Source organism: Pocillopora verrucosa, chromosome 9, assembly GCF_036669915.1.
Source record: "Pocillopora verrucosa isolate sample1 chromosome 9, ASM3666991v2, whole genome shotgun sequence".
Classification (NCBI taxonomy): Eukaryota; Metazoa; Cnidaria; class Anthozoa; order Scleractinia; family Pocilloporidae; genus Pocillopora; species Pocillopora verrucosa.
In genome coordinates, this window is record NC_089320.1 from 10,032,142 (window position 1) to 10,051,419 (window position 19,278).

The 19,278-nt window shown below is 39.5% G+C and overlaps 2 protein-coding genes across 2 annotated transcripts in view; both read right to left on the minus strand.

Annotated features, from left to right (window-relative positions):
- Positions 1–12,223, minus strand: part of LOC131793817 (basement membrane-specific heparan sulfate proteoglycan core protein) — a 35,996-nt gene extending 23,773 nt beyond the window's left edge. Inside the window, exons 1-21 of the mRNA XM_066171884.1 lie at positions 11,047–12,223; positions 10,394–10,482; positions 10,029–10,115; positions 9,735–9,865; positions 9,539–9,650; positions 8,731–8,835; positions 8,333–8,460; positions 7,977–8,063; positions 7,688–7,746; positions 7,294–7,361; positions 6,746–6,886; positions 6,138–6,329; positions 5,952–6,044; positions 5,355–5,438; positions 5,135–5,253; positions 4,618–4,729; positions 4,332–4,451; positions 4,126–4,253; positions 3,626–3,712; positions 3,072–3,127; positions 2,744–2,817 (exon numbers count right to left, since the gene is read on the minus strand). Coding sequence (XP_066027981.1) covers positions 2,744–2,817; positions 3,072–3,127; positions 3,626–3,712; positions 4,126–4,253; positions 4,332–4,451; positions 4,618–4,729; positions 5,135–5,253; positions 5,355–5,438; positions 5,952–6,044; positions 6,138–6,329; positions 6,746–6,886; positions 7,294–7,361; positions 7,688–7,746; positions 7,977–8,063; positions 8,333–8,460; positions 8,731–8,835; positions 9,539–9,650; positions 9,735–9,865; positions 10,029–10,115; positions 10,394–10,482; positions 11,047–12,028 — 3,054 coding nt within the window. The 5' untranslated portion in view covers positions 12,029–12,223. The remainder of the gene's footprint in view (positions 1–2,743; positions 2,818–3,071; positions 3,128–3,625; positions 3,713–4,125; positions 4,254–4,331; positions 4,452–4,617; positions 4,730–5,134; positions 5,254–5,354; positions 5,439–5,951; positions 6,045–6,137; positions 6,330–6,745; positions 6,887–7,293; positions 7,362–7,687; positions 7,747–7,976; positions 8,064–8,332; positions 8,461–8,730; positions 8,836–9,538; positions 9,651–9,734; positions 9,866–10,028; positions 10,116–10,393; positions 10,483–11,046) is intronic.
- LOC136283480 (mucin-2-like) lies at positions 12,172–19,208 on the minus strand. The gene is made up of 8 exons (XM_066172433.1): positions 19,194–19,208; positions 18,539–18,599; positions 16,217–16,855; positions 15,861–15,980; positions 15,438–15,550; positions 15,125–15,307; positions 12,236–14,821; positions 12,172–12,186 (listed from the first exon to the last, which is right to left on the minus strand). The coding sequence occupies exons 1-8, from the start codon at positions 19,206–19,208 to the stop codon at positions 12,172–12,174; spliced, it is 3,732 nt and encodes a 1,243-aa protein (XP_066028530.1).
- Between the last annotated feature and the right edge of the window lie 70 nt (positions 19,209–19,278).

A 19,278-nucleotide genomic window follows, 5' to 3' on the forward strand; every position in this document is an offset into this window, starting at 1 on the left:
GTTTTTTGTGTATAATGTTATTATGTCAAGTATTGTTTACGCAATTGTCTTGTCACAGGCGACCCAAGGTCACGTTTCGAGAAAGAGCCAACGATTAATTCACGAACGCGTCACGCGTTGTGTGACTCAGAGTAAGTTATTCTAGGAACCGTTGAAAATTTGAACACGTTATAAGGAAAAGTATAGGGAACGAAATATGGTCGATTTATAACGATAAATATTTCGAAATATGAAGATTTTTCTCGAAAAATCAATAAAACTTACTTATACCCTGTGTATCCGTTGTAGTTTCTGGCGATTGTTGCCGTTTTAAGCTTGCTTTACCATCACTATTATTCACGTCATCTACTTTTATTACATTGGTAAAATCTGTACAGACATCACACCAACCAACTCGCGCGCAAAGTAAGAAGACTATGTTGAAGGCTTGAAATTATATTACGATCGATTTTCATCATGAAATGAGCCAGGAATTTTCCACAATAGTGCAAATAATCGTGAAGGCTGATCGCGGAAAAGCGATTGCGTGACGCTCGGTAAGCTGTAAGATGACATGTTATTATATACCAGACGTAAAAACTCTTCAGATTCTCAGTCTGCACTTTGTACTCACTCTGCAGTCTATATTTTGTATCCGGTCTGCAGTCTTCTGTCTACATTTTGTACTAACAGGTATCCGTGGCACAAATACAGTTTATTTTTGGTTACATTTATTCGCAAAACACACATAATCTACCACAAAATACCTGTGTGTGAGGTAATTCGACATTTTCATTCTTTCCCGCGTTAATAATCTTCTTTTCTTTTGTAAGAATGTAGACCACTTACAATGTTTCAAGTAATCCACCCACCCTACAAAAAATAACTCTTGCATGCATAGCATGGCTATGTTTTGAGACAGGTGTATGCCCTTGGCCAGACTTGAGCTCACTATTTCAGTATACTAGTCCGACACGCGTAGTATCACTACACTTGATTCCACGGATCCAGTACCATCCAGGTATCCCAGTTACCCTGCTCACAGGGTCTAGTATCACAACTAACATACTTTCACTAAAGTGATCACATTATAAATTGACAATTTGAAAAGAAAGACAATGCACTGTTTTGCTTACAACAGACCAATATTTATCTACCTTTTAGTGGTGCTTTTCTTACAGACCAGGTATGTTGTCTAACACTAAGCAAGAACCAAAGCGAAAGTCAGAGAAATTACGTTCTATTGTGTATAACAGAATTTTAAACGCGAATGCCATTTAATGAAGGATTCTCAAATGTTGAAAATCTGCGGCTATTAAAAACAGAACAGCAATGCTAATCGGAAGAAATAACAGGCATGCAATTTACCGTAAAACATTTGTGACCTGGAGAAGGGAGACCCATACAATGATACACGATGACGAAAATAGCTGAAAAAAAATTCGCAAAGATACCGTTTGTTGTGTCTACAACTTCCTCGGGTCACGTCTTGGATGAAAGTTTATGGGACGTAACAAAAGAAACCCGAACTTAAACCAACAGAAACCTGGATTATTTACTTACAAATATATCTGCCTGTCAAAGATTATCAAGTACGGAAGACGCAAATTACCCCTCCTTACAGCAAAGATTGCGATAACAAGGATGCATGGATGAGAGGCAAACTTTACGCACTGTCAAAATGCTAATTTCTCGAAAGTCGTTTTGAAGAGCGAGTCACAGTTGTCTAGTCAAAAAAAAAAAAGGAAAAAAAAAAAAACCCTTGAAGGCTGGCAGTTCGTGTTGCGCTAATTTCTTAAATCATATCGTCGACATTTTTAATTTCTGAAGCTTGGTTGATCACAAAACAAACACTGTTTAGATGGACAGAAATCTCCGATACGCAGCGGGATCGAAGAAGGAAAGGAAGAGAGTAATCTATATTTGGCGCTATTTTTAAATCGAACAGACAAAATATGTTTTACAGATTTGAGATCAGGTCAGGTTTGGGAGATCGGCAGTCGGTATTTGCTTGAGGTCGGTCAACACGCGAAAACTCACATATATAATTAAATTACAGGACTTCAAATTCTTCTTATAGCACCCTTCGTATGAACGCCGTATAAGTAGTTCCAATTTAAGAAAGAATGTCACCAGAAAGTACGCTGACATGCTAAGGAAGGGCCGACGGAACGGGAAAACGATGAGTTAATAATAAATTTCATTACCTCTTTGTTTTCATCTACAATGAAATTCCTGACACAACTACTGTAAAACCAGTGCACTGAATTAAAAAGTGCGCTAGCGTCATTGAGACACTTTAAAACTATTTTTTGACACTATAGGTCAACAGAGCATATCGCCACTTACTAAACTGTCAACTGTGACTTCGGACGCAAGTCGCGTGCCGAATGTAACGGTTTCCAGATGAAAAGTGAAATTTGAGGTTGGATACAGCTCAGCACTAACGTTGTGCGCTAATGACGTAATGAACTCGTGACGACTCGGACAAAAAAAGTCTAGCTCTGCTCCTTATACTCATTACTGTCATATAAGACAAGTCGCCTCTTAGTATACCCGGCGTAACCGGCAGTTTTGTAAGTACGTAGATGCGCTAAGCGGTGGGGGCCTTGAAAAGGAGTTGCAAAGTCGCGAGAGGCTCGGAACGGATGATAGTGATAAAGGTTTTTTCCGCTCTCGCGGCTTGGTGGCTCATTGTTAAGGCGCACATTTAGTTCTGACTACGCGGGCTACTCAGATACATACTTTAGCTTTCATCACCCACCTTACAAAAGCACTGTGTGGTAATAGGATCACAAGAACTGTTGATCGAGCCACGAACATCACATCTACAGTCGACTTCCAAATTTGCAAAAAATTAATAAAAAAGAATGAGAGAGAAATCCTAATTGAAATGATAAAAATAACTTATCCGATATTATAAAGGTATTAAAAAAAAAGATGTAAGCCTTTAACATCTCTTGTAATGTAGTATATTTAAAAAAGTATGTTCGGGACAAATATTGCAAACTTTTAAAGTGTTGCATCGACTTTGCAGATATATCTGATATAGGAACACTTTAAGATAAAATCAAAATCTGGCAAATTCTCACCTAAGTTGCATTTTCCTCCTGGCTCGGTTGGATTTCCAACATAGGACTCAACACACCTACAAACAATGGGAATATGTTTATTAAAATTCTCACTTAAACTGAAAACTGTTTATTGGTTGATAACCAGACAGTGTTCGGGAAAGAAGCCCGCGATCCATGGGAGGATCGAAGACTGGACTCGAGAAAGGGGGAGGGGAAAAGAGCTCACTGGGCATGAAAGAAAGGGATTTTATATTTGAAGCACGAAAATGACTGGTTGACTAGAACTGATCGAAGAACGTTGGGAAGCAATGGTGTTAAAACGCAGGCAAATGACATCGATCGTGGACATAAATCAATAATGTCACCACTTATTTATAAAGCAGCATTCGCTCATACTTCTGAACCCTAAACAATAACATTTATGGAGGGAAAGAGGATGGACAAAATGTAAATTTTGACCTTTATCTAACATTTTTCTACAAGTTTGGAGAGGTTACTTAATCGTTTGAGGCTTCATGAGAAGTGACAAGTTATATAAAGTAAGTACAGGAACTTTCTTCTTTCTAACACACCTGTCGCATTTTCTACCCCCATATCCTGGTGGGCATGCATCGCAGGTTGGTTCATTATCCTCTGCCATGAAACACGTGGGACTAAACCTGGAAAATAATTCAAATGTAATGAAAACGTTCAAAGAATGAAGATACAATGCATTGCAATTTAACGTATTCTAAACTGCTGGCAAAGTTCGCGTAAAATAGAAAAATAATGCACGGCTTCTAAAAATATTTTCAATGTTTTAGACTACAATACTATTTGTTTGACTCGTTAGGACAAACCTGGTTCGAGTTATGAAGGGTTGATTTATGAAAGACATGACCGGAAGGGAAAAGTAAACAGCTCATAGTTAGCGTAATGTTCGAGTTATTGAATGTTTCGAGTTACGGTGGATTTTTCAGTAATTGTAAGCCGGAAGTCCAGGAGAAGTCGATGTTGTTTCAATTCAGTTCAGGGCACAAGTTTTCGAGGGTTCGAGTGTCATGAGAAGTTTGGTTAATTTCGCCCTTCTTACCTGTTTGGTGACGACGTCATTGGGCAAGGACAAGGCTTACAATCTGATGGTTGGCCAATTGTTGCGTTTCCATAGAAACCAGTCACACACTTATGACAGCGAAACCCTTCCGTATTGTACTGGCAATTCTGTTAGAGTAAACGTCAAGAAATATAATATGTCCAGTCACTGGGTAATAAGCAACACGTTACGTCGGACTGGCTCACCTTGCATTCTCCTGTTTCAGGATCACAGTAGTCATCAAGTGAGTGCCCGTTACAATCACACTTCATGCACTTGCCAAGGTGTGGACCAACACGTGATCGATAGTAACCTGCTTTACACGACTGGTGAACGTAAGAAAGAACAGTTTTCATTGAATACATAGTTATCAGTGATGAAACGGTTGAAAAAAACAAAAGAAATATGCCATTTGTGAGAACTCAGAGTAAATATCAAGGATTGTGTGACCAGTTTTCACGGAGGGACGGAAATAAAGTGAGTCGAACCTACCTCACAGGATAAACCTTGGTACTCTGCTGGACATACACATTGTTCAACCGAGCTAACACGAGGCTTATTAGTGACGGCATTAGTTGTGGTGTCCATGGAAACTTCACGAAGGCTACAAAACATTAACAATCAAAGAAAGGAGTGAGGATATAAAATTGAAATTAGGTTGTGGACTTGATTTCTGTCCATAAGAATTTTACAGGTGGCTCTTTCAAAGGATGGGAAATCAGAAATCGTTAGGGACGCTCGTGTCAATATGAACAAACTATTTTGTAGATTACGGTTCATACTACCATCCAATATTTCTAAAATTATGAATCAAAGATATAACCATTTATAAAATGGAAATGTTTTTTGAAAGAATAGCTCATAAAAAACCTTTACTATTTACAGAAACGCAACTTGAACTTTCTTAAGCCTAGTTGTTAATTTTTCACTTGTTAACGAGGCTTGCAAGGGTAATTATCGTGAATACAAACGAATAACTAAAAAATGGCAAACATTTTGTTCATCATACGTTGTCTGAAGCATCTGAGTATTATAAGAAGCTCTGATCAAAAGTGCCTCAATATGGTGCAAAGCCTTCATAAGTTGGTTTCGTGATATCTCTCTATTGGTATTGTCAATCCAGGAATTCTGAAAGAGTGAGATTTAATTTCAACGATAATTTTCTTTAATTTCATATCGAGTAAATTAGAAAGAAATTCAGGAGAGAATGAAGGGATTGAGCCTCAAACCTCTTCAAATATAACTTGGTAACCTCCTGCCCGATCGTTTCCGGTAGGACTACGTTTGTAGTGATGAAGTGTTATGTCTCTTCCCTAAATAAAAATAATAACAATAATAGATAATAATGATAATAATAGATAATAATAAAGCTTTATTCACAGCTTAGTCAAAATATTCACAGATGAATATAGAAGGAAAAAAAATCGTGCTTTATGTACAAAAATGTATCTTAACTCAGAAAAACTTGCATAGCTAAGGCAAAATAAGACTCCATTGGTAAAATTATCAAAATAATCCGCGCGAATCCCCAGAAAGGTGCTTGGTGTATGAACAGAATGATTGACTTGAGTGACTGATGCCTTAGGTGCATGGTTTGCGCCCGGCTGATGCACAAAAAGAATACCAGCAAAGACTGTGATAGAAGAGATGGTAATAATAATAATAATAATAATAATAATAATAATAATAACTATAATAATAATAATGATAATAATAACAATAATGATAACAATGAAAAAATAATACCGAATTTCATCATTTTGCCTGGGAGGCTATGACTTCTTGAATAGATAAATCACTCTATAATACTTATTGCTGTTACTCACAATTAAGATGATATCTGGCGCGTATAGTGTTTCTCCATCAGAACTTGCCTCGTGTGAGACAACAAAGCTAAAATAACCACCGTATGACGTCAGCTGTAAACAAAAATGTGAGGTAATTTAAAAGTTTGTCTACATCTAGTAACTCTATGCGACACAACTCCCCTTAAAAAGTCTTTCAAAACTCACCTTATTCCCTGTATATTCTTGGGGCAGCTTCCAGTATAAAATCTCTTCCTGAACGTCGTCCTCCACAAACGACTGAAAAGTCAGTTCCTTTGTTAGGGGATTAACAAAGAGATCTGAAGAGTTTACTGGGGAACTGTCAGATGTGACAAGAGTAAAATTCTTCTGATCATCCACCGAGAAGGTAGAACGTATCTGAAAAAAGCAAAAGGACGTGTATCGCTCTGTATTTCTAATGCAGTGTTTCCGTGCAGTTGCGTTTTAAATGTTTTAAACGAACCAGATACTATAACAATACAGTAGTAGCAGCTTGTAATGAACAGTCATATAAGAATATCCACAAGCTAAAAAGTGTATTCTTTGGTTAATTTCAGCAGATGTTCCTTATTTTAATGGTAGGAACTCTTACATAATGCGTGCATTTCTCAGATGTATTAATACATGTAAAATCTCTTAACTTGACTGTTACTGTAGCTTGAAGGAGTCCTAAAACTATTCTTCTAAAAATTCAACTACAGCTTCAACACTCAAACCTACTCTTGGCTTTCAATACTCTTATTTTCAATTTTGTCTACAACTACTCTGTAACAATGAACGCATTAGTTGCTAACCTGAGTTTTATTTAGCATAGCACTTTGGCAGCTGTCAGAAATTCCATTGCAAAAACATGGTGTACAGCCATCGAGATTATCCTCTTGCAAATTGAAAGATCCTGGTTTACAAGTGTCGCAGGTATCACCTCGGACGTTAAGCTGCAAAGGTAAACGACATAAAAGGATAGCTTTCATTAAAACGTTACAAATGAGGAGAAAGCTCGCATTTTCTGAAGTTATATTTTACAAAAAGAAGCGTCGACGCAGGTAAGGATTTTCTGTATTTTCTATCGGCCTAAGTACAGTACTTGGAAGACTCAACTAGTTTTTGAACTTTCTATTTACCGCAAACGGGTGGAAAACCTTTAAGAAACTCAGAAATGCCACGCTGCTAAGGATACAACATTTCAAAGCTATATTCGGGATTGGTAAGGGATGCAGAGAATAATAACTACGCATATTTTATTAGCCCTAAGGGGTATTATTATACATAATTTTTTTGGAACTTTCAACAAGATGCCAACCTATAATATAGACAGAAAAATGTGACGAAATTCCGTTTTTACCTTGCACAGACATTTCCGAGCGTCAGAATCAGTGTCTAAACTGCCGCGAGTGTCACACTCTGTTGGTGCTACACGAAGAAGCAGCGGAATAGGATGAAATGGTCATAGTTCGTAACTGAACTGATCATGAAAATTAACAAATTTGCAGGTTGGGCACCAGCAGAGAAAGACGAGAAAAGTGAGAAAAAAGAGTAGAAAATTCGAAAAAAAAAGAAACAACAACAACAAAACACTTTGAATATGAGCAGGTCGAATAGAATAAAAGCTACCTCGACGAATTGCATTGTCTGCTGAAGAACCACTTTATGGATAAAAACTATGCTTATAATATCTTTGTTCCCGTTTATTCAAAACAAACTTATGGTGCTAAAGAACAGACAAACTTTGGCGTTACCTGCTAGTTCACATTTGGAATAATGTATCATGGGATCTCCTGTGTAGTTTATTGCACATCTGTAGGTAGGCACAAAGAACGCGGATTTAACTGCAGCTTCTCAAGTTTCATGTAAAGTATGAAAGACACAAGAGGGGCAATGTGTTGTGCAAAACACTGTTCAAACGCATAAGACTAGCTATACAATTGCATGAATTTTGAAGCGCATGACCAGTTACACAAATGGCGTTCCTCACATGCTGCTTAAGTTGTGAGTTCCCAAAGGCACCGCTGAACATAACACACTTACAACTCGCAATTTCGTCCAGAATATCCTACAGGGCATGCGTCACAGGTTGGAAGATCGTCACTGTCTAAGAAACAAGTTGGACTAAACCTGGAAACAGATATCAGAAAATATAAACGAAACATTAGCTACACTATACTGTGGCCATATGCTGGTGAAAGATAATCATCTGGTATTTCTAAAATGGAAACAACTACATCACGACGAAGATATAGACCAAATCATCACCAGGCTATTTCATTAAAAAGGCACGAGCTGTGGAAAAGTTCCATTAAAATAGTCGAAATTTGCTGCTTATCTCATGTTGCTGCATAACATAGAGGATATAAGAAAAATTAAGATAAAGAATAGAGGCGTACTGGTTTGGAGATATAGTCAGCGGACACGGGCACGACTTGCAGTCAGCGGGAGTTCCTCTCAAGGCGTTTCCAAAGTAACCCAGCCGACACCTGTCACAGAGCGAACCTTCGGTGTTATAACGGCAGTCCTAAATAAAAGATTTGGCGGTGAGGTCATAAAGAAACGAAGGGACAATCAGGGAATACATAGCAGCATCCAATCAGCTATGACCGTCGATTGATAAAGGTTGATAAAAACTTATTCTCGTCAAGCTCTGCGTGCTCTTGGCGTTTCCTGATAATGTCTATAACGCAAAAACCACACTTCGCATAGCCAAAATACATTTAAAGTATCAAGCATATATTACAGTAAGAGGAAAACTGTAATATATTTCTTTGAGAGGAAACGAAAAACTCACAAAGCAAGTGCCATTTTCCTGGTCACAAACATCTGAATGTCCATTACACGCACACTTTTTACAACTGAGTCCATCACTAGTTCGCGTGTAGCCTGGGGAACAGTACTATCAAAAGAAACCAAAGAAAACATGAGAAGGATTTAGAGAAATGATTTTGGCAAAGTCAACTGGTCTGAAACCAACCTATCACATACTCCCCTCCGAAAAAAGCACCCGTCTAAATTCAAGTTTGCTATGAGCCCCTTCCGTAAAATGATATCGCTTCTAAAATAGCGATACCATTGTGTAATTAAAAGTTACTAGGTATGACGTACGGTTTCAGGACATAACTTTCTTGTAACTGAACGTCTATATCATCGTAGGTTTACCACGAAAAAAGTACATACTATGTACCAAGAACTCGGTAGAAAAATAATGTATCGTATTTTGTCCCTAGGTGCGTTTTCAACAAGCATCCCTTTCTCTCCCTAGTGAGGCGTCCAGTCGAATGAGCCTCACTTCTGGATACCTTTGAAATTATCAAACAACTCTGAATATTTATCACAGTTTCTATGTTAGAATGGTAGATGAAAAGAGAAAAGAGTTCAAAACTTTGCAACGTATCACACATTTTGTCTTTTTAAGAAAAACAAATAGTTGCAATCATTGTTGAAAGGAACTTATAAAAAAATGGTTACGCTGGCCACACAAGGTGATCCATTTCCCTACATTTAAGTCAATGCAGCATCAAAACAATGTAAGGTGATGATTTGTTTTAATATTGATACCTTGCTTCGTAGATAAAATGAACACTGAATTGATAACTTACTTCACAGGACAGTCCGTCGTATCCTTTTGAGCATTCGCATTTTTCCACCAACAAGGCTTTGCCATAGCCTGCGTCTTCTTGAGATGCCACGTCGAGAGAGACATCTTTAATGCTTACCAAACAGTAAAAGACGTCAGTGTAAATCTCTTAAATGGAAAATGTTTCTTTCAGTAGTCACAAAGAAGTAATCACGTACCTAACTGATTCGACTAAACTGTAGTGTCGATCGCCATAAGAGGCTCTTATGAATATTCCCTGAACATCTGACAACACCCTCATGAAACTATCCCTGGAGACTGGCACTCCATCAGTTGAAATCCATCCCTCCTAAGAAAGATGAGGAATAAACAATCAATCAATAATCCGTGTGGCATTTGAAAATATGCTCAAATGTTTCTCGCACAATGACTCACTAGACTATTGAAATGGAGGTAAAAAGGTAAAAAGGTAAGGTACATAAATCCTCTAACTTAAATATTTTTGTTCATACCTCAATAAGCTTGATCTCAACAGCAGCTTGGTAATTCCCAGAGCCTGATTGGACTCCATGATAGAGAATTACGCTGCCATCTCTTCCCTATGAGCGAAATAATGGAAGGAAAATCATTCATATAATGTGTGCTAACCCTCTTTCCCTGTCTACCTTGCAAATCATTTAAAAGCAAACTTGAACTTTCAGTTTTTTCAGTGAATATAAAAAATCATCAGTTAAGAATTACTTTTACTTTATTCTAAAGATGATATCTGCTCGGGTGGCCAAGCGTTAACGGATAATTGAAGTCACTTAAAACGATTTTCCAGAACCAGCTCTCTAGTACGAGAACACTGGATAAATCAGTTCTATATAATCCATACCATAATTCGCACTGCCTCTGTTCCTTTCCCAGCCGTAGTAGGCGGAGGGGCTGTGGGTTGAGTTACAGGGGTTGAGGGTGTTACATCTCCTAAAAAATTCAACAATAATGGTCAACGAATCGAAAATTTCAAAGATGTTAGGGAAGAGGAGATCTGCTTACGTGTCATGTACAGAACTTATTAAATAAAAAATAGCCCAACGCATGGTGTTGATGGTGGCATTGTGAAGTTCTTTAGCAAAATTAGATAGGCCCTTTTGCCATCTACCCTGAAACAAATTTTCTTTTCACAAGTACGCGACACTAATTCTCTTTCGCTACCTTTCGTTACCTTCACAAATAGGAACATCGTCGAACACAGCTGAGGGTCCCAACTTCATTACACAAGCAATGGGAAGGACAATTCTTAGTGACGCACATGCTTTTTGCTGGATAAAAATTTCCACTGACTTTAAAAGTAATTGGGGGCTCTAAGTGATATAATTTCATAGAAAAGAATTTTTATCTCTGCACAGTCGCCTGGCAACTTTAAAACTAAAATCCACCCGAAGTGTTTAAAAGAAAAGACGTGAACGGTACAGAGCCGGGATGTAATATGATACGCTCATGGTATTGAATGGTATGCGACTTTGTGAGTAAATAAATAAACACAACCTTGTGTTTCTGTCTGCGACGTCGGTTCTTCTGTCGATGTCGTGGCAGACGATGTTGTTTGGGAAGTAGTCTTGGAAGTACCGTAGGCTGAAGAAGGCACAGATGTGGTGGTCTCATCATCCGTTCCGGTCGTTAACCTTGATTTTGTTAGAGCCATATCTGCTATTTTTGTCACTGTTGTTGAGGAAGCACCGGTTCTTCTGTAAGTGACGGGAGACGCAGCCGTGGTTGTTTTTTCGTAACCCGAGGTGGTCATTACCTTTTTCGCGTTAATTGCATCTGCAGTTGTTGTCTTCATTGTCTGAATACTTAGCGGTCTAGTTACCGTCGTGGTAATTCTAGGAGCACTGTGGCCAGAAGAAGGCACACTAGTGGTTGCTCTGCCTCCACCAAGTGGTGAACTTGCAAAAAACGTACCTGATACTGTTGTAAGGGTTTCTGTAGTCTGCTTGTCCGTTGTGTCGACTGTTATTACGTCGCCAATGGTAGCTGCCATCGTTTTGGTGTAAAATTCGTTTGCAACATTTGCTGACTTTCTCCAAATGGCTCTGTCAGTACTGTAGGATGTGGATGGCATGGTAGTGGTTCTTCCATCGGTAGCGCCGGTCTGATCAGTCAATACTTTTGTCGATGCATGAATTGTTTCAGGTATTGTTGATACAGTCGTCATGATTGTTGTGTCAGTACTGTGGCCTGAAGGAGGAAGGGTAGTGATCAATACATCTTCACCATCAACTGCTACTGTATACGGTGTGTTTGTTACCGTTCTCGAGGTAGTCCCATCAGTACTGTAGGCTGAGGGAGACACATCAGTGGTTGTTTCATCATCACCATCGACCGATATTGGACCTGTGGAAGAAGTACCAGATACTGTGGATACGGATTCTGAGGTTGGTTTCCCCGTTTCATCGATTGTTTTTTTGTTACTAGTGGTAACTACCATCGTTTTCGAATAGACTGCATCTGAAATTGCAGTCGCCATCGTTCGAGTGACTCTGTTGGTACTGTGGAATGTGGCAGGTGCAGCAGTAGCCTTTTCATCCCTTCCATCAATCTGACCTGTCGAGGCTTTCGTTTTTGTGTAAAGCGTATTAGGTATCGTTGATTCAGTTACCACGGTAGTAGTTACAGTACTAAAGTCTGAAGGAGGAGGCTTACTGGTCGATCCATCTCCACTATTGACCATTACCACGTCTGAAGGTGACATATTTGGCTTCTTTGTTGTCGTTCTCGAGGTAAGCCCAACAGTACTGTGGGCTGTAGGATACAAGCCAGTGGTTGATCCATCTTCACCAGGAACCATTGTTGTGCTTGAGGCACTTGATTTGGTTGTTAAGGATTCTGAGGGTGGTCCTTTCTTTATGTAGGATGATGAGACTTCAGTCATGATTTTTTCATTTACTCCATCAGTAGATGCACCTCTTTCTGTGAAAGATATACCTGGTACTGTTTTGGTGTATTCTGTGGCTATTTGGTTAGAACTGTATGTCGTAGGAGGTACGTTGGTGCTCATTCCTTCTACAGTACCAGTTATTACGGTTTCCGAGGTTGGAATGCTATTGCTATAGGCTGAAGAAGGAGAGGAAGAGGTTGTTTCATCTTGACCATCGACAGAAGTTGTATCTGTTCTTAGTGCTATAGTCATTTCTCTCTTGGCACTTGGCCTTTCACTACTAACAACTGATAGATCAATGGAAGTGGTTGCCTCATCTTTGCCAGCGGTAGATGAATCCGTCAGTTTGTACGAAGTACTTGGTACATGTACACTGGCAGTGGAAGTTCCATCTAGACTATCCGTTGATTTCTTCGTTGTTACGTGAAATACATCTGGTGGTCTTTCAGTACTGAAGGATAAAGGAGGCATCGTAGCACTTGTTTCAAATTGTACATTTGTGGATTCACTGGTTTTCATGGATGAAGGATCTGTTGTCGATGTCACGATTTTTGAGAACGGAACATCAGTTTTGTAGTCTGAAGACCTCGGGATGTAAGTGGTTTCATCTCCATCATCGACTGAGGTTGTTAATGTGTAAGCGGTGTCTGATACTCTCTCTGTTTGAGAAGTATCTGGTATTTGTGTGGTAGGCAGGTGTGTGATATGGGCGGTAGGAAGATCATTTTCACCGTCCGGTGATACTTTGGTAAAAGACGAATCTGTTACGGATGGCAAAGATTCCGAAGAAAGTTGTTCATTGCTGTAAGCCAAAGGAGATGTTTCAGTGGTGGTGGCATCTTCGTTATCATTCGTCTTGCTTGAAATTGTCCTAATTCCATGGGAAGTGGTTTTGACAGAAAATTGGGAAGAATATATAATACCAGTTGTTTCACTTTTGGTAATAGTTGATTCATCAGTAGTACTGTGAAACGTATTTGGTTTTGTATCGGTTCTCAAAGTAGAAACGTCAGTACCGTCGGGTGAAACAGATACGGTATTTGTCATTTCCTGTTTAGCACCACTCGATGTTATCATTGTCGTTTCAGACATTCTTGGAGGTACTGTAACGTATTCTGTAGTAGCCCCCTCAATGCTGATGTGATCCGTCTTGTGGAGAGCAGTTTTTGACATTTCTGTGAATGAATGATCAATAAGCTCCATGGTAGTGTAGGCTGAGGAAGGCACTGCCGCGGCACTAGTTGAATCCTCTTCTATTTCGGTGACTCGACTAGTGGAAGTGGAAAACGTTTCTGGTGGTCTCATCTCAGTAGCAGGATCCCTAGTGCTGTAGGTCGAATAAGGTAGGATGGTGGGTGGCCCATCTTGACCACTGTTTGGTGCATTAGGCTCGGAGGGATAAGTATTAGTATCTGGTAAATTGTCACTAGAGGATATCCTACTAGATGTCGTGTAAGCCTTGTCTGGTATTGTTGTCACCATTTCTAATGAAGGACTGTCACTGCTGTAGGTTGAGGATGCTGTTTTGGCTTTTTCCCTGCCTATTGACGCATTCGTTGTTGTGTCATACGTGTTTTGAGTCGTTGCGATTGCTTCCGAAATAGATTTCGGGATGCTCAAGGATGAAAAGAAAACAGTTGGGGTTGCTTCTTTGCGACTTTCAGGCCAAGGATTCGATTTTGTGAGAGAGGGGTCTGGTGTTAATTTCGCAATTAATCGATCAGAAGTTTCTTGAGTGGTCTGAAATGGTAGAGTTTTCCCCTTCGTCAGTTGAGTTGCGGTAGTTACCGGCAGCTCTGACTTAGAAGGAACTGAACTAAAAACTCTCTTTGTTGTTCCTCCATCTTCCGAAGCAGTATTTAAGTTGGTGTCTCTGTCAACCTCTACAGTAGGTGTTGTTTCTACATTTTCTGTTATCAAAATGTTTCCTGTGTGTATGGTTGGTGTTGATGGACGTTGTGTTTGTGTTCGTTCGGTTGAGAATTTTATCGCTGCAGTTGAAGCTCCAGGGTTCTCTGTAACGTTTCTAGAGCCATCCGTACTAATAGTGTGTTTTGACGTTGCGTTAGTTTCGGGTAAAATAAAAGGAATTTCTTTAACTCTACTGCTTCTAGATGTAAACTGCGTCGAAATAGTAGACGACATATGTTCTGACATATCCAAAGAAGGGTCCTCTGTTCCAGAGGCGTCGGTGTCAACGTCAATGTTATTGTCGTCTACGTCACGGACATCACCAGTGGCATATTCTTCCATTAAGGACTTAATGGTAAGAATTTCTTCTGCACTTCTCACTTGTCTCGATGGAACATTTGCAGTATCCGTCGACGCATTACCACTGAGGTACTTGACAGCGTAACGTAGTTTTCCGCCATAACTTGTCAGCTTCGATAAAAAAAAGCAATTCAAACCTTAATAAGGGTGTGTATCTTTACAGAGCCAGCTCTATTTAAATCTCTACAATCAACCATTGCTACCAATTTTCTCATTCGCTAGAGGCGACACCGAAAATTTTCATTTTTTTCGTGAAATCTTGACTACAGCAAAGATACAGAATGAAAGAACACAATCCTGTAAGCAAGAAAATGTGCTAAGTCAACGCTGTGACATAAAAGACAATTCAAACTGTAATCATAAATGAATATTCGCAGTTCACATATATTCACAATCATATAATCTTAAACTTACTTTGTTGCCCAAAAATTCTTTTGGCAAAGCCCAGAAATGCACTCCTCCCTTCGACGTACTATGGGCCGATAGCTCATTGTTTAAGCTATCAAGAGTATAGGTAATACCGGACACTTGAGATCCATCCACACCCACCAGTGGCACATTAGGTGGACGGTTATCGGTCGTTAATTTTAGAGTGATCTGGATAAAGACAAACATTACTAAAGGAAGGAAAGTATTTAATAAAATTCGTATCAGTGAGGCATATCACGATAAACACTTGCTTCCTCGCAACCAAATTCTTAAGTTAACACCAAGTTTTTTGACCTACCCTGTCGCGGTACACGTTTGCGCTGCTACAATTCTGAGAACGTCCCATGCAAAAGCACAACGTACATCGTCCTTGAAAGACAGAGAATTTCTCGCCAGGGGCACAAAAACCATCTGTTGGTAAAATTTTAAATCATCGTCATCATGATACGAGAAAAAATCCTCTTGCATCGAGTAACTTCATGATGCTGTTGCTTGTTAAGGAATGTCAATCAGCTTTGCTATATCTTGATCTCATCTAGCCCAATTTATCACGGAAACACGATTGGATGCGATGAGGTGGTGAAACATTGAAGGTTCTTTTCTTGTAGCCGACAAATTCGCTCAGAGACCTTGCTACCTCATGAGCAGGAGGAGACATGAAACTAAACCTACGGTAGCTCTACATACGAAAAATGAAAAAATTAGTGAAAGTAGAACCAACCACATCCAATTTCGTCACTCCAGTCTCCACAATCATTCTCGCCGTCACACTTCCACTCTTGCCTTATGCATCGTCTATTCCAACAAAGGAAAGCACCGACATCACACACCCTATCGAGACCTAGGAAAAATTATAGCGGATGAATAATATTTAAAGGCTCTTTCAGTCGGTTTTCTGCTCCGCAATTAAGATGTATTCTTGTACAGTTTCCTTTTTGTACCATGAAAAAGATCAGCTCGGAAAGATATCTCCGCTATATTGGGGTAAAGGTGAGAGGAGTGATTACAAGGTTTATACTTACTGACGTTTGCAGAGACATCAGAGATTGTTGACGAAATGATTTAAAACTTAATTACCTGGTCGTGAGGGTGCGCATTTTCCACCAATGTGGCACATTCGAAAAAATCTTTGAATAACCATGTTTGGAAGAGCACAGAAGTAGATGTAGAACTCGTCAAGAAGCCCTCTCAGTTTAAACTCCAGTACCTTGTTGACTCTATATCTACCAATAGCATGGAATTCATTCCACGCTAGATCCAATGATCCACCAGCACTAGGGCCCTGAAGTATTTCCTTCCCATTCACAAATACCGCAGCACGATTGTTGTGAGCATCATATAGCGCTACGATATGTGTCCACAATTGAGTTTTCACAACTGGTTTATTGCTTATCAGCGCAAATGTTGCTATTGGTGGACGAAAAGCGGTGTGTAACCAAGTAACGTGACCTTCAGCAACCTCAAATCGAAGCTCGCCATGTTGTCCTCTTACGACCAGAATTGGCTGAATGCCCTGGATGGTTTGCAAGTTAACCCAGACGGCAATCGTGATCGCATCAGTCATCTTTGCCAACTTAACACTCCTAAATTGAACCTGTTGTAGATCTATGTCGGCGTAATTGCTGCAGGGTGCGTCAACACTTGTGACACGATTGTCATGATCACTGTATGAAGTGCTGTTTTCAAACCCAAGGTACAATTCAGGAGGGCAGCAACCTGTCAAAGTATGGCAACTTTAATTAAGACAGAAATAATTAGCCGGAATCTTTTGCCATGCGTTTCACTTGCCATGAAAGGTTGGTGATTTTGCGATAAGTGTGAAAATGCAAAATGTCTAATATATAAAACAACCGATTCAACTGTATTTTAGTAAACCCACCTAAGGTTAAAGAGGAAAGGGTCGGAGAATCTATAAAATGTTTGGATCAAACGCTCGAATCCAACAAATGAAATCCCAAACACAGGAAGAAACTCTTGGGCAGAAGCATGCTGGTGACTAAGGACCCTGAAAATTCATTCTTTTCTCGTGACGTTTTTTTTATCGCCTTCCTCGGAGTTGAAAATCTTCCCGCTGAGATATGGGGAATCCAGCATTACAACGAGCTATTTCAGGCCTGGAGGTATTTTATACAGTTGAGTGAAATCTGACTCTCGTCGGGTCCTAAATCTGTTTTGAATATTCACCTATGAGCTATGTTAAGGAAGGAGGGTCTTCATCAGTCCTTTAAGAATCGATCAGATGAGTTTTGTTGGAATGGTGTGTGTTGCCTGGCGCGAATATGTTGGCGTTGTTGCAATATATCAATTTTATCAACCAAGGTGGATCAAAGGACATCCACCGTTGAGATTCCCGCTGCAAGTCAAAAACAGCTCACTAACCCGGTGGTCTTCCCTTACGCACTGAAGGTCTCCTTTCCCAAATGGCTGATTCATAACTTTCTACTTGCGAATTCCATTTATCAGATTGGATATCAGGATTCTGGATAAGAAGAAAACCAGACAATTGAAAATGTGGAGCATGTTTAAAAAACTGGTATAAATGGATGAAGAATTCTGTAAAAATCTGTCTGATCCGACTCGTGGCTTTTGGCTGCACACCGGGCAAAGCACGAAAAAGAAAAATCAACTGAACTGTTTAAGTAAAATAAACACTTAAAATCTCTCTGGAACTAAATATCATTGAATATCAACCCAGCGGATACAATCTTGACTTAATTTCTGACAGTCTTGATAAGAACTCCGAAATAACTTAGATGGAATTCTTCTCCGAAAGGGTTCAATAAATAAATAATCAAAGGAATGCACTTGATCACAAGTCTGTCTAAACAAATTAGATTCTCATGTCTTCGACTGCAATGGAATTTTCTGTAATAGTTTGATTGAAATGACTTTTCCTAAAAGATAAACCAAGACTTCTAGGGCACGCTCATTTCTGGGTATTTTAAAATCACAGTTTGCAAAGTATCTGACCTTCCACTGAAAATATCTGAGAATGTTTAGATGCCTTCTCATGTGAATGGAAACGAAAATCATGCGTAGAGTTCGATTGGAAAATGTCTTGTGAGAGCTGCTAAAATCTCTAATCGTCCGTGCGTGCTTCTTTGGACAAAACGGTTGATGAACATGCCATGCATCTAAGTTGGTCCACTTCGCTCTCAACGCAGTCACAGAGAGAAATAAAATCCATGTTTAACCCTCAAAACGTTTGTATTATCGCAAATCATAAGTTAGAGAAATGAGAACAATCCTCGGTATAATCAAGATTATCGAAACGTTTCCCATGCTGAGGAATTAAAAAATAAGCCATGCAGTATACATATTCCTGGGTTGGGTTTCCCCTCATCTGTTGCAAGACCTGAACTAACTAAACGAATCAAAACGGAAGGAAGAACAGCTCACCTCTAAAGATCTGCTGATGGTAAACAACAGCACCGCCAGGAAACCAAAGGCATGATCCAGTCTTACATAAAATCGGGGCAACATTTCGTTAACCATACAGTGTACGCCTGTTTGGTGCACCATGGGGGTAATGAAACTGTAAACAAAGGTTCGATTCTTTGGCAGACTTCAGTTTGATCACAGTAACTAATCAGCGAGAGATATCGCTTACGCGTTATCTTTAACCTTGCAAGATCACGATACAGACGGGACCGCCTACCGCTCTGATCTTAAACACAGAAACGGAAGTCCGATAATTTCTCGTGGAAAGGTTTACTTAATTAGACCCAGAGGAGTAAACTGTGATTGGTTAAAAAGCTTGTATCCAGGGATTATGTCAAAACGTCGGGTCTTACAAAATAAATCTTATTTCGCTTTTAACCGAAAAAAAAAAAAATTCTGGTTTCGGCTCGCGAAATTAGTAACGGTACATGACGAAGTAAAGGGAAATTTTTCTTCCACCTGTAGAATTTCTTGGCTTATCTTGGTAAACAGTTTGCATGACCCATGGATGTTTGTTATTTGCAAACGTCGTAAGTCGTATCGATTTCAGTCGTAATTTGTTTCCTGTCAGCTTTCCGTGTAGCTATCAGTTGTTGGGGTTGCATGCCCACACCTTGTCGCAGACCATTTCACCCAGCTAAGGGTGAAATGCCCTCTGGTAGGATGCCCTCTCTTTGTACTTGTGATGCGCAATAACT

Excerpts from the sequence above, each read along its gene's own strand:
- LOC136283480 (XM_066172433.1), bottom strand. Across the intron at positions 15,981-16,216 it reads ATGCGCACCCTCACGACCAG|GTCTCGATAGGGTGTGTGAT; the intron begins GTAATTAAGTTT and ends AATTTTTCCTAG. Across the intron at positions 15,308-15,437 it reads CAAACGTGTACCGCGACAGG|ATCACTCTAAAATTAACGAC; the intron begins GTAGGTCAAAAA and ends GTCTTTATCCAG.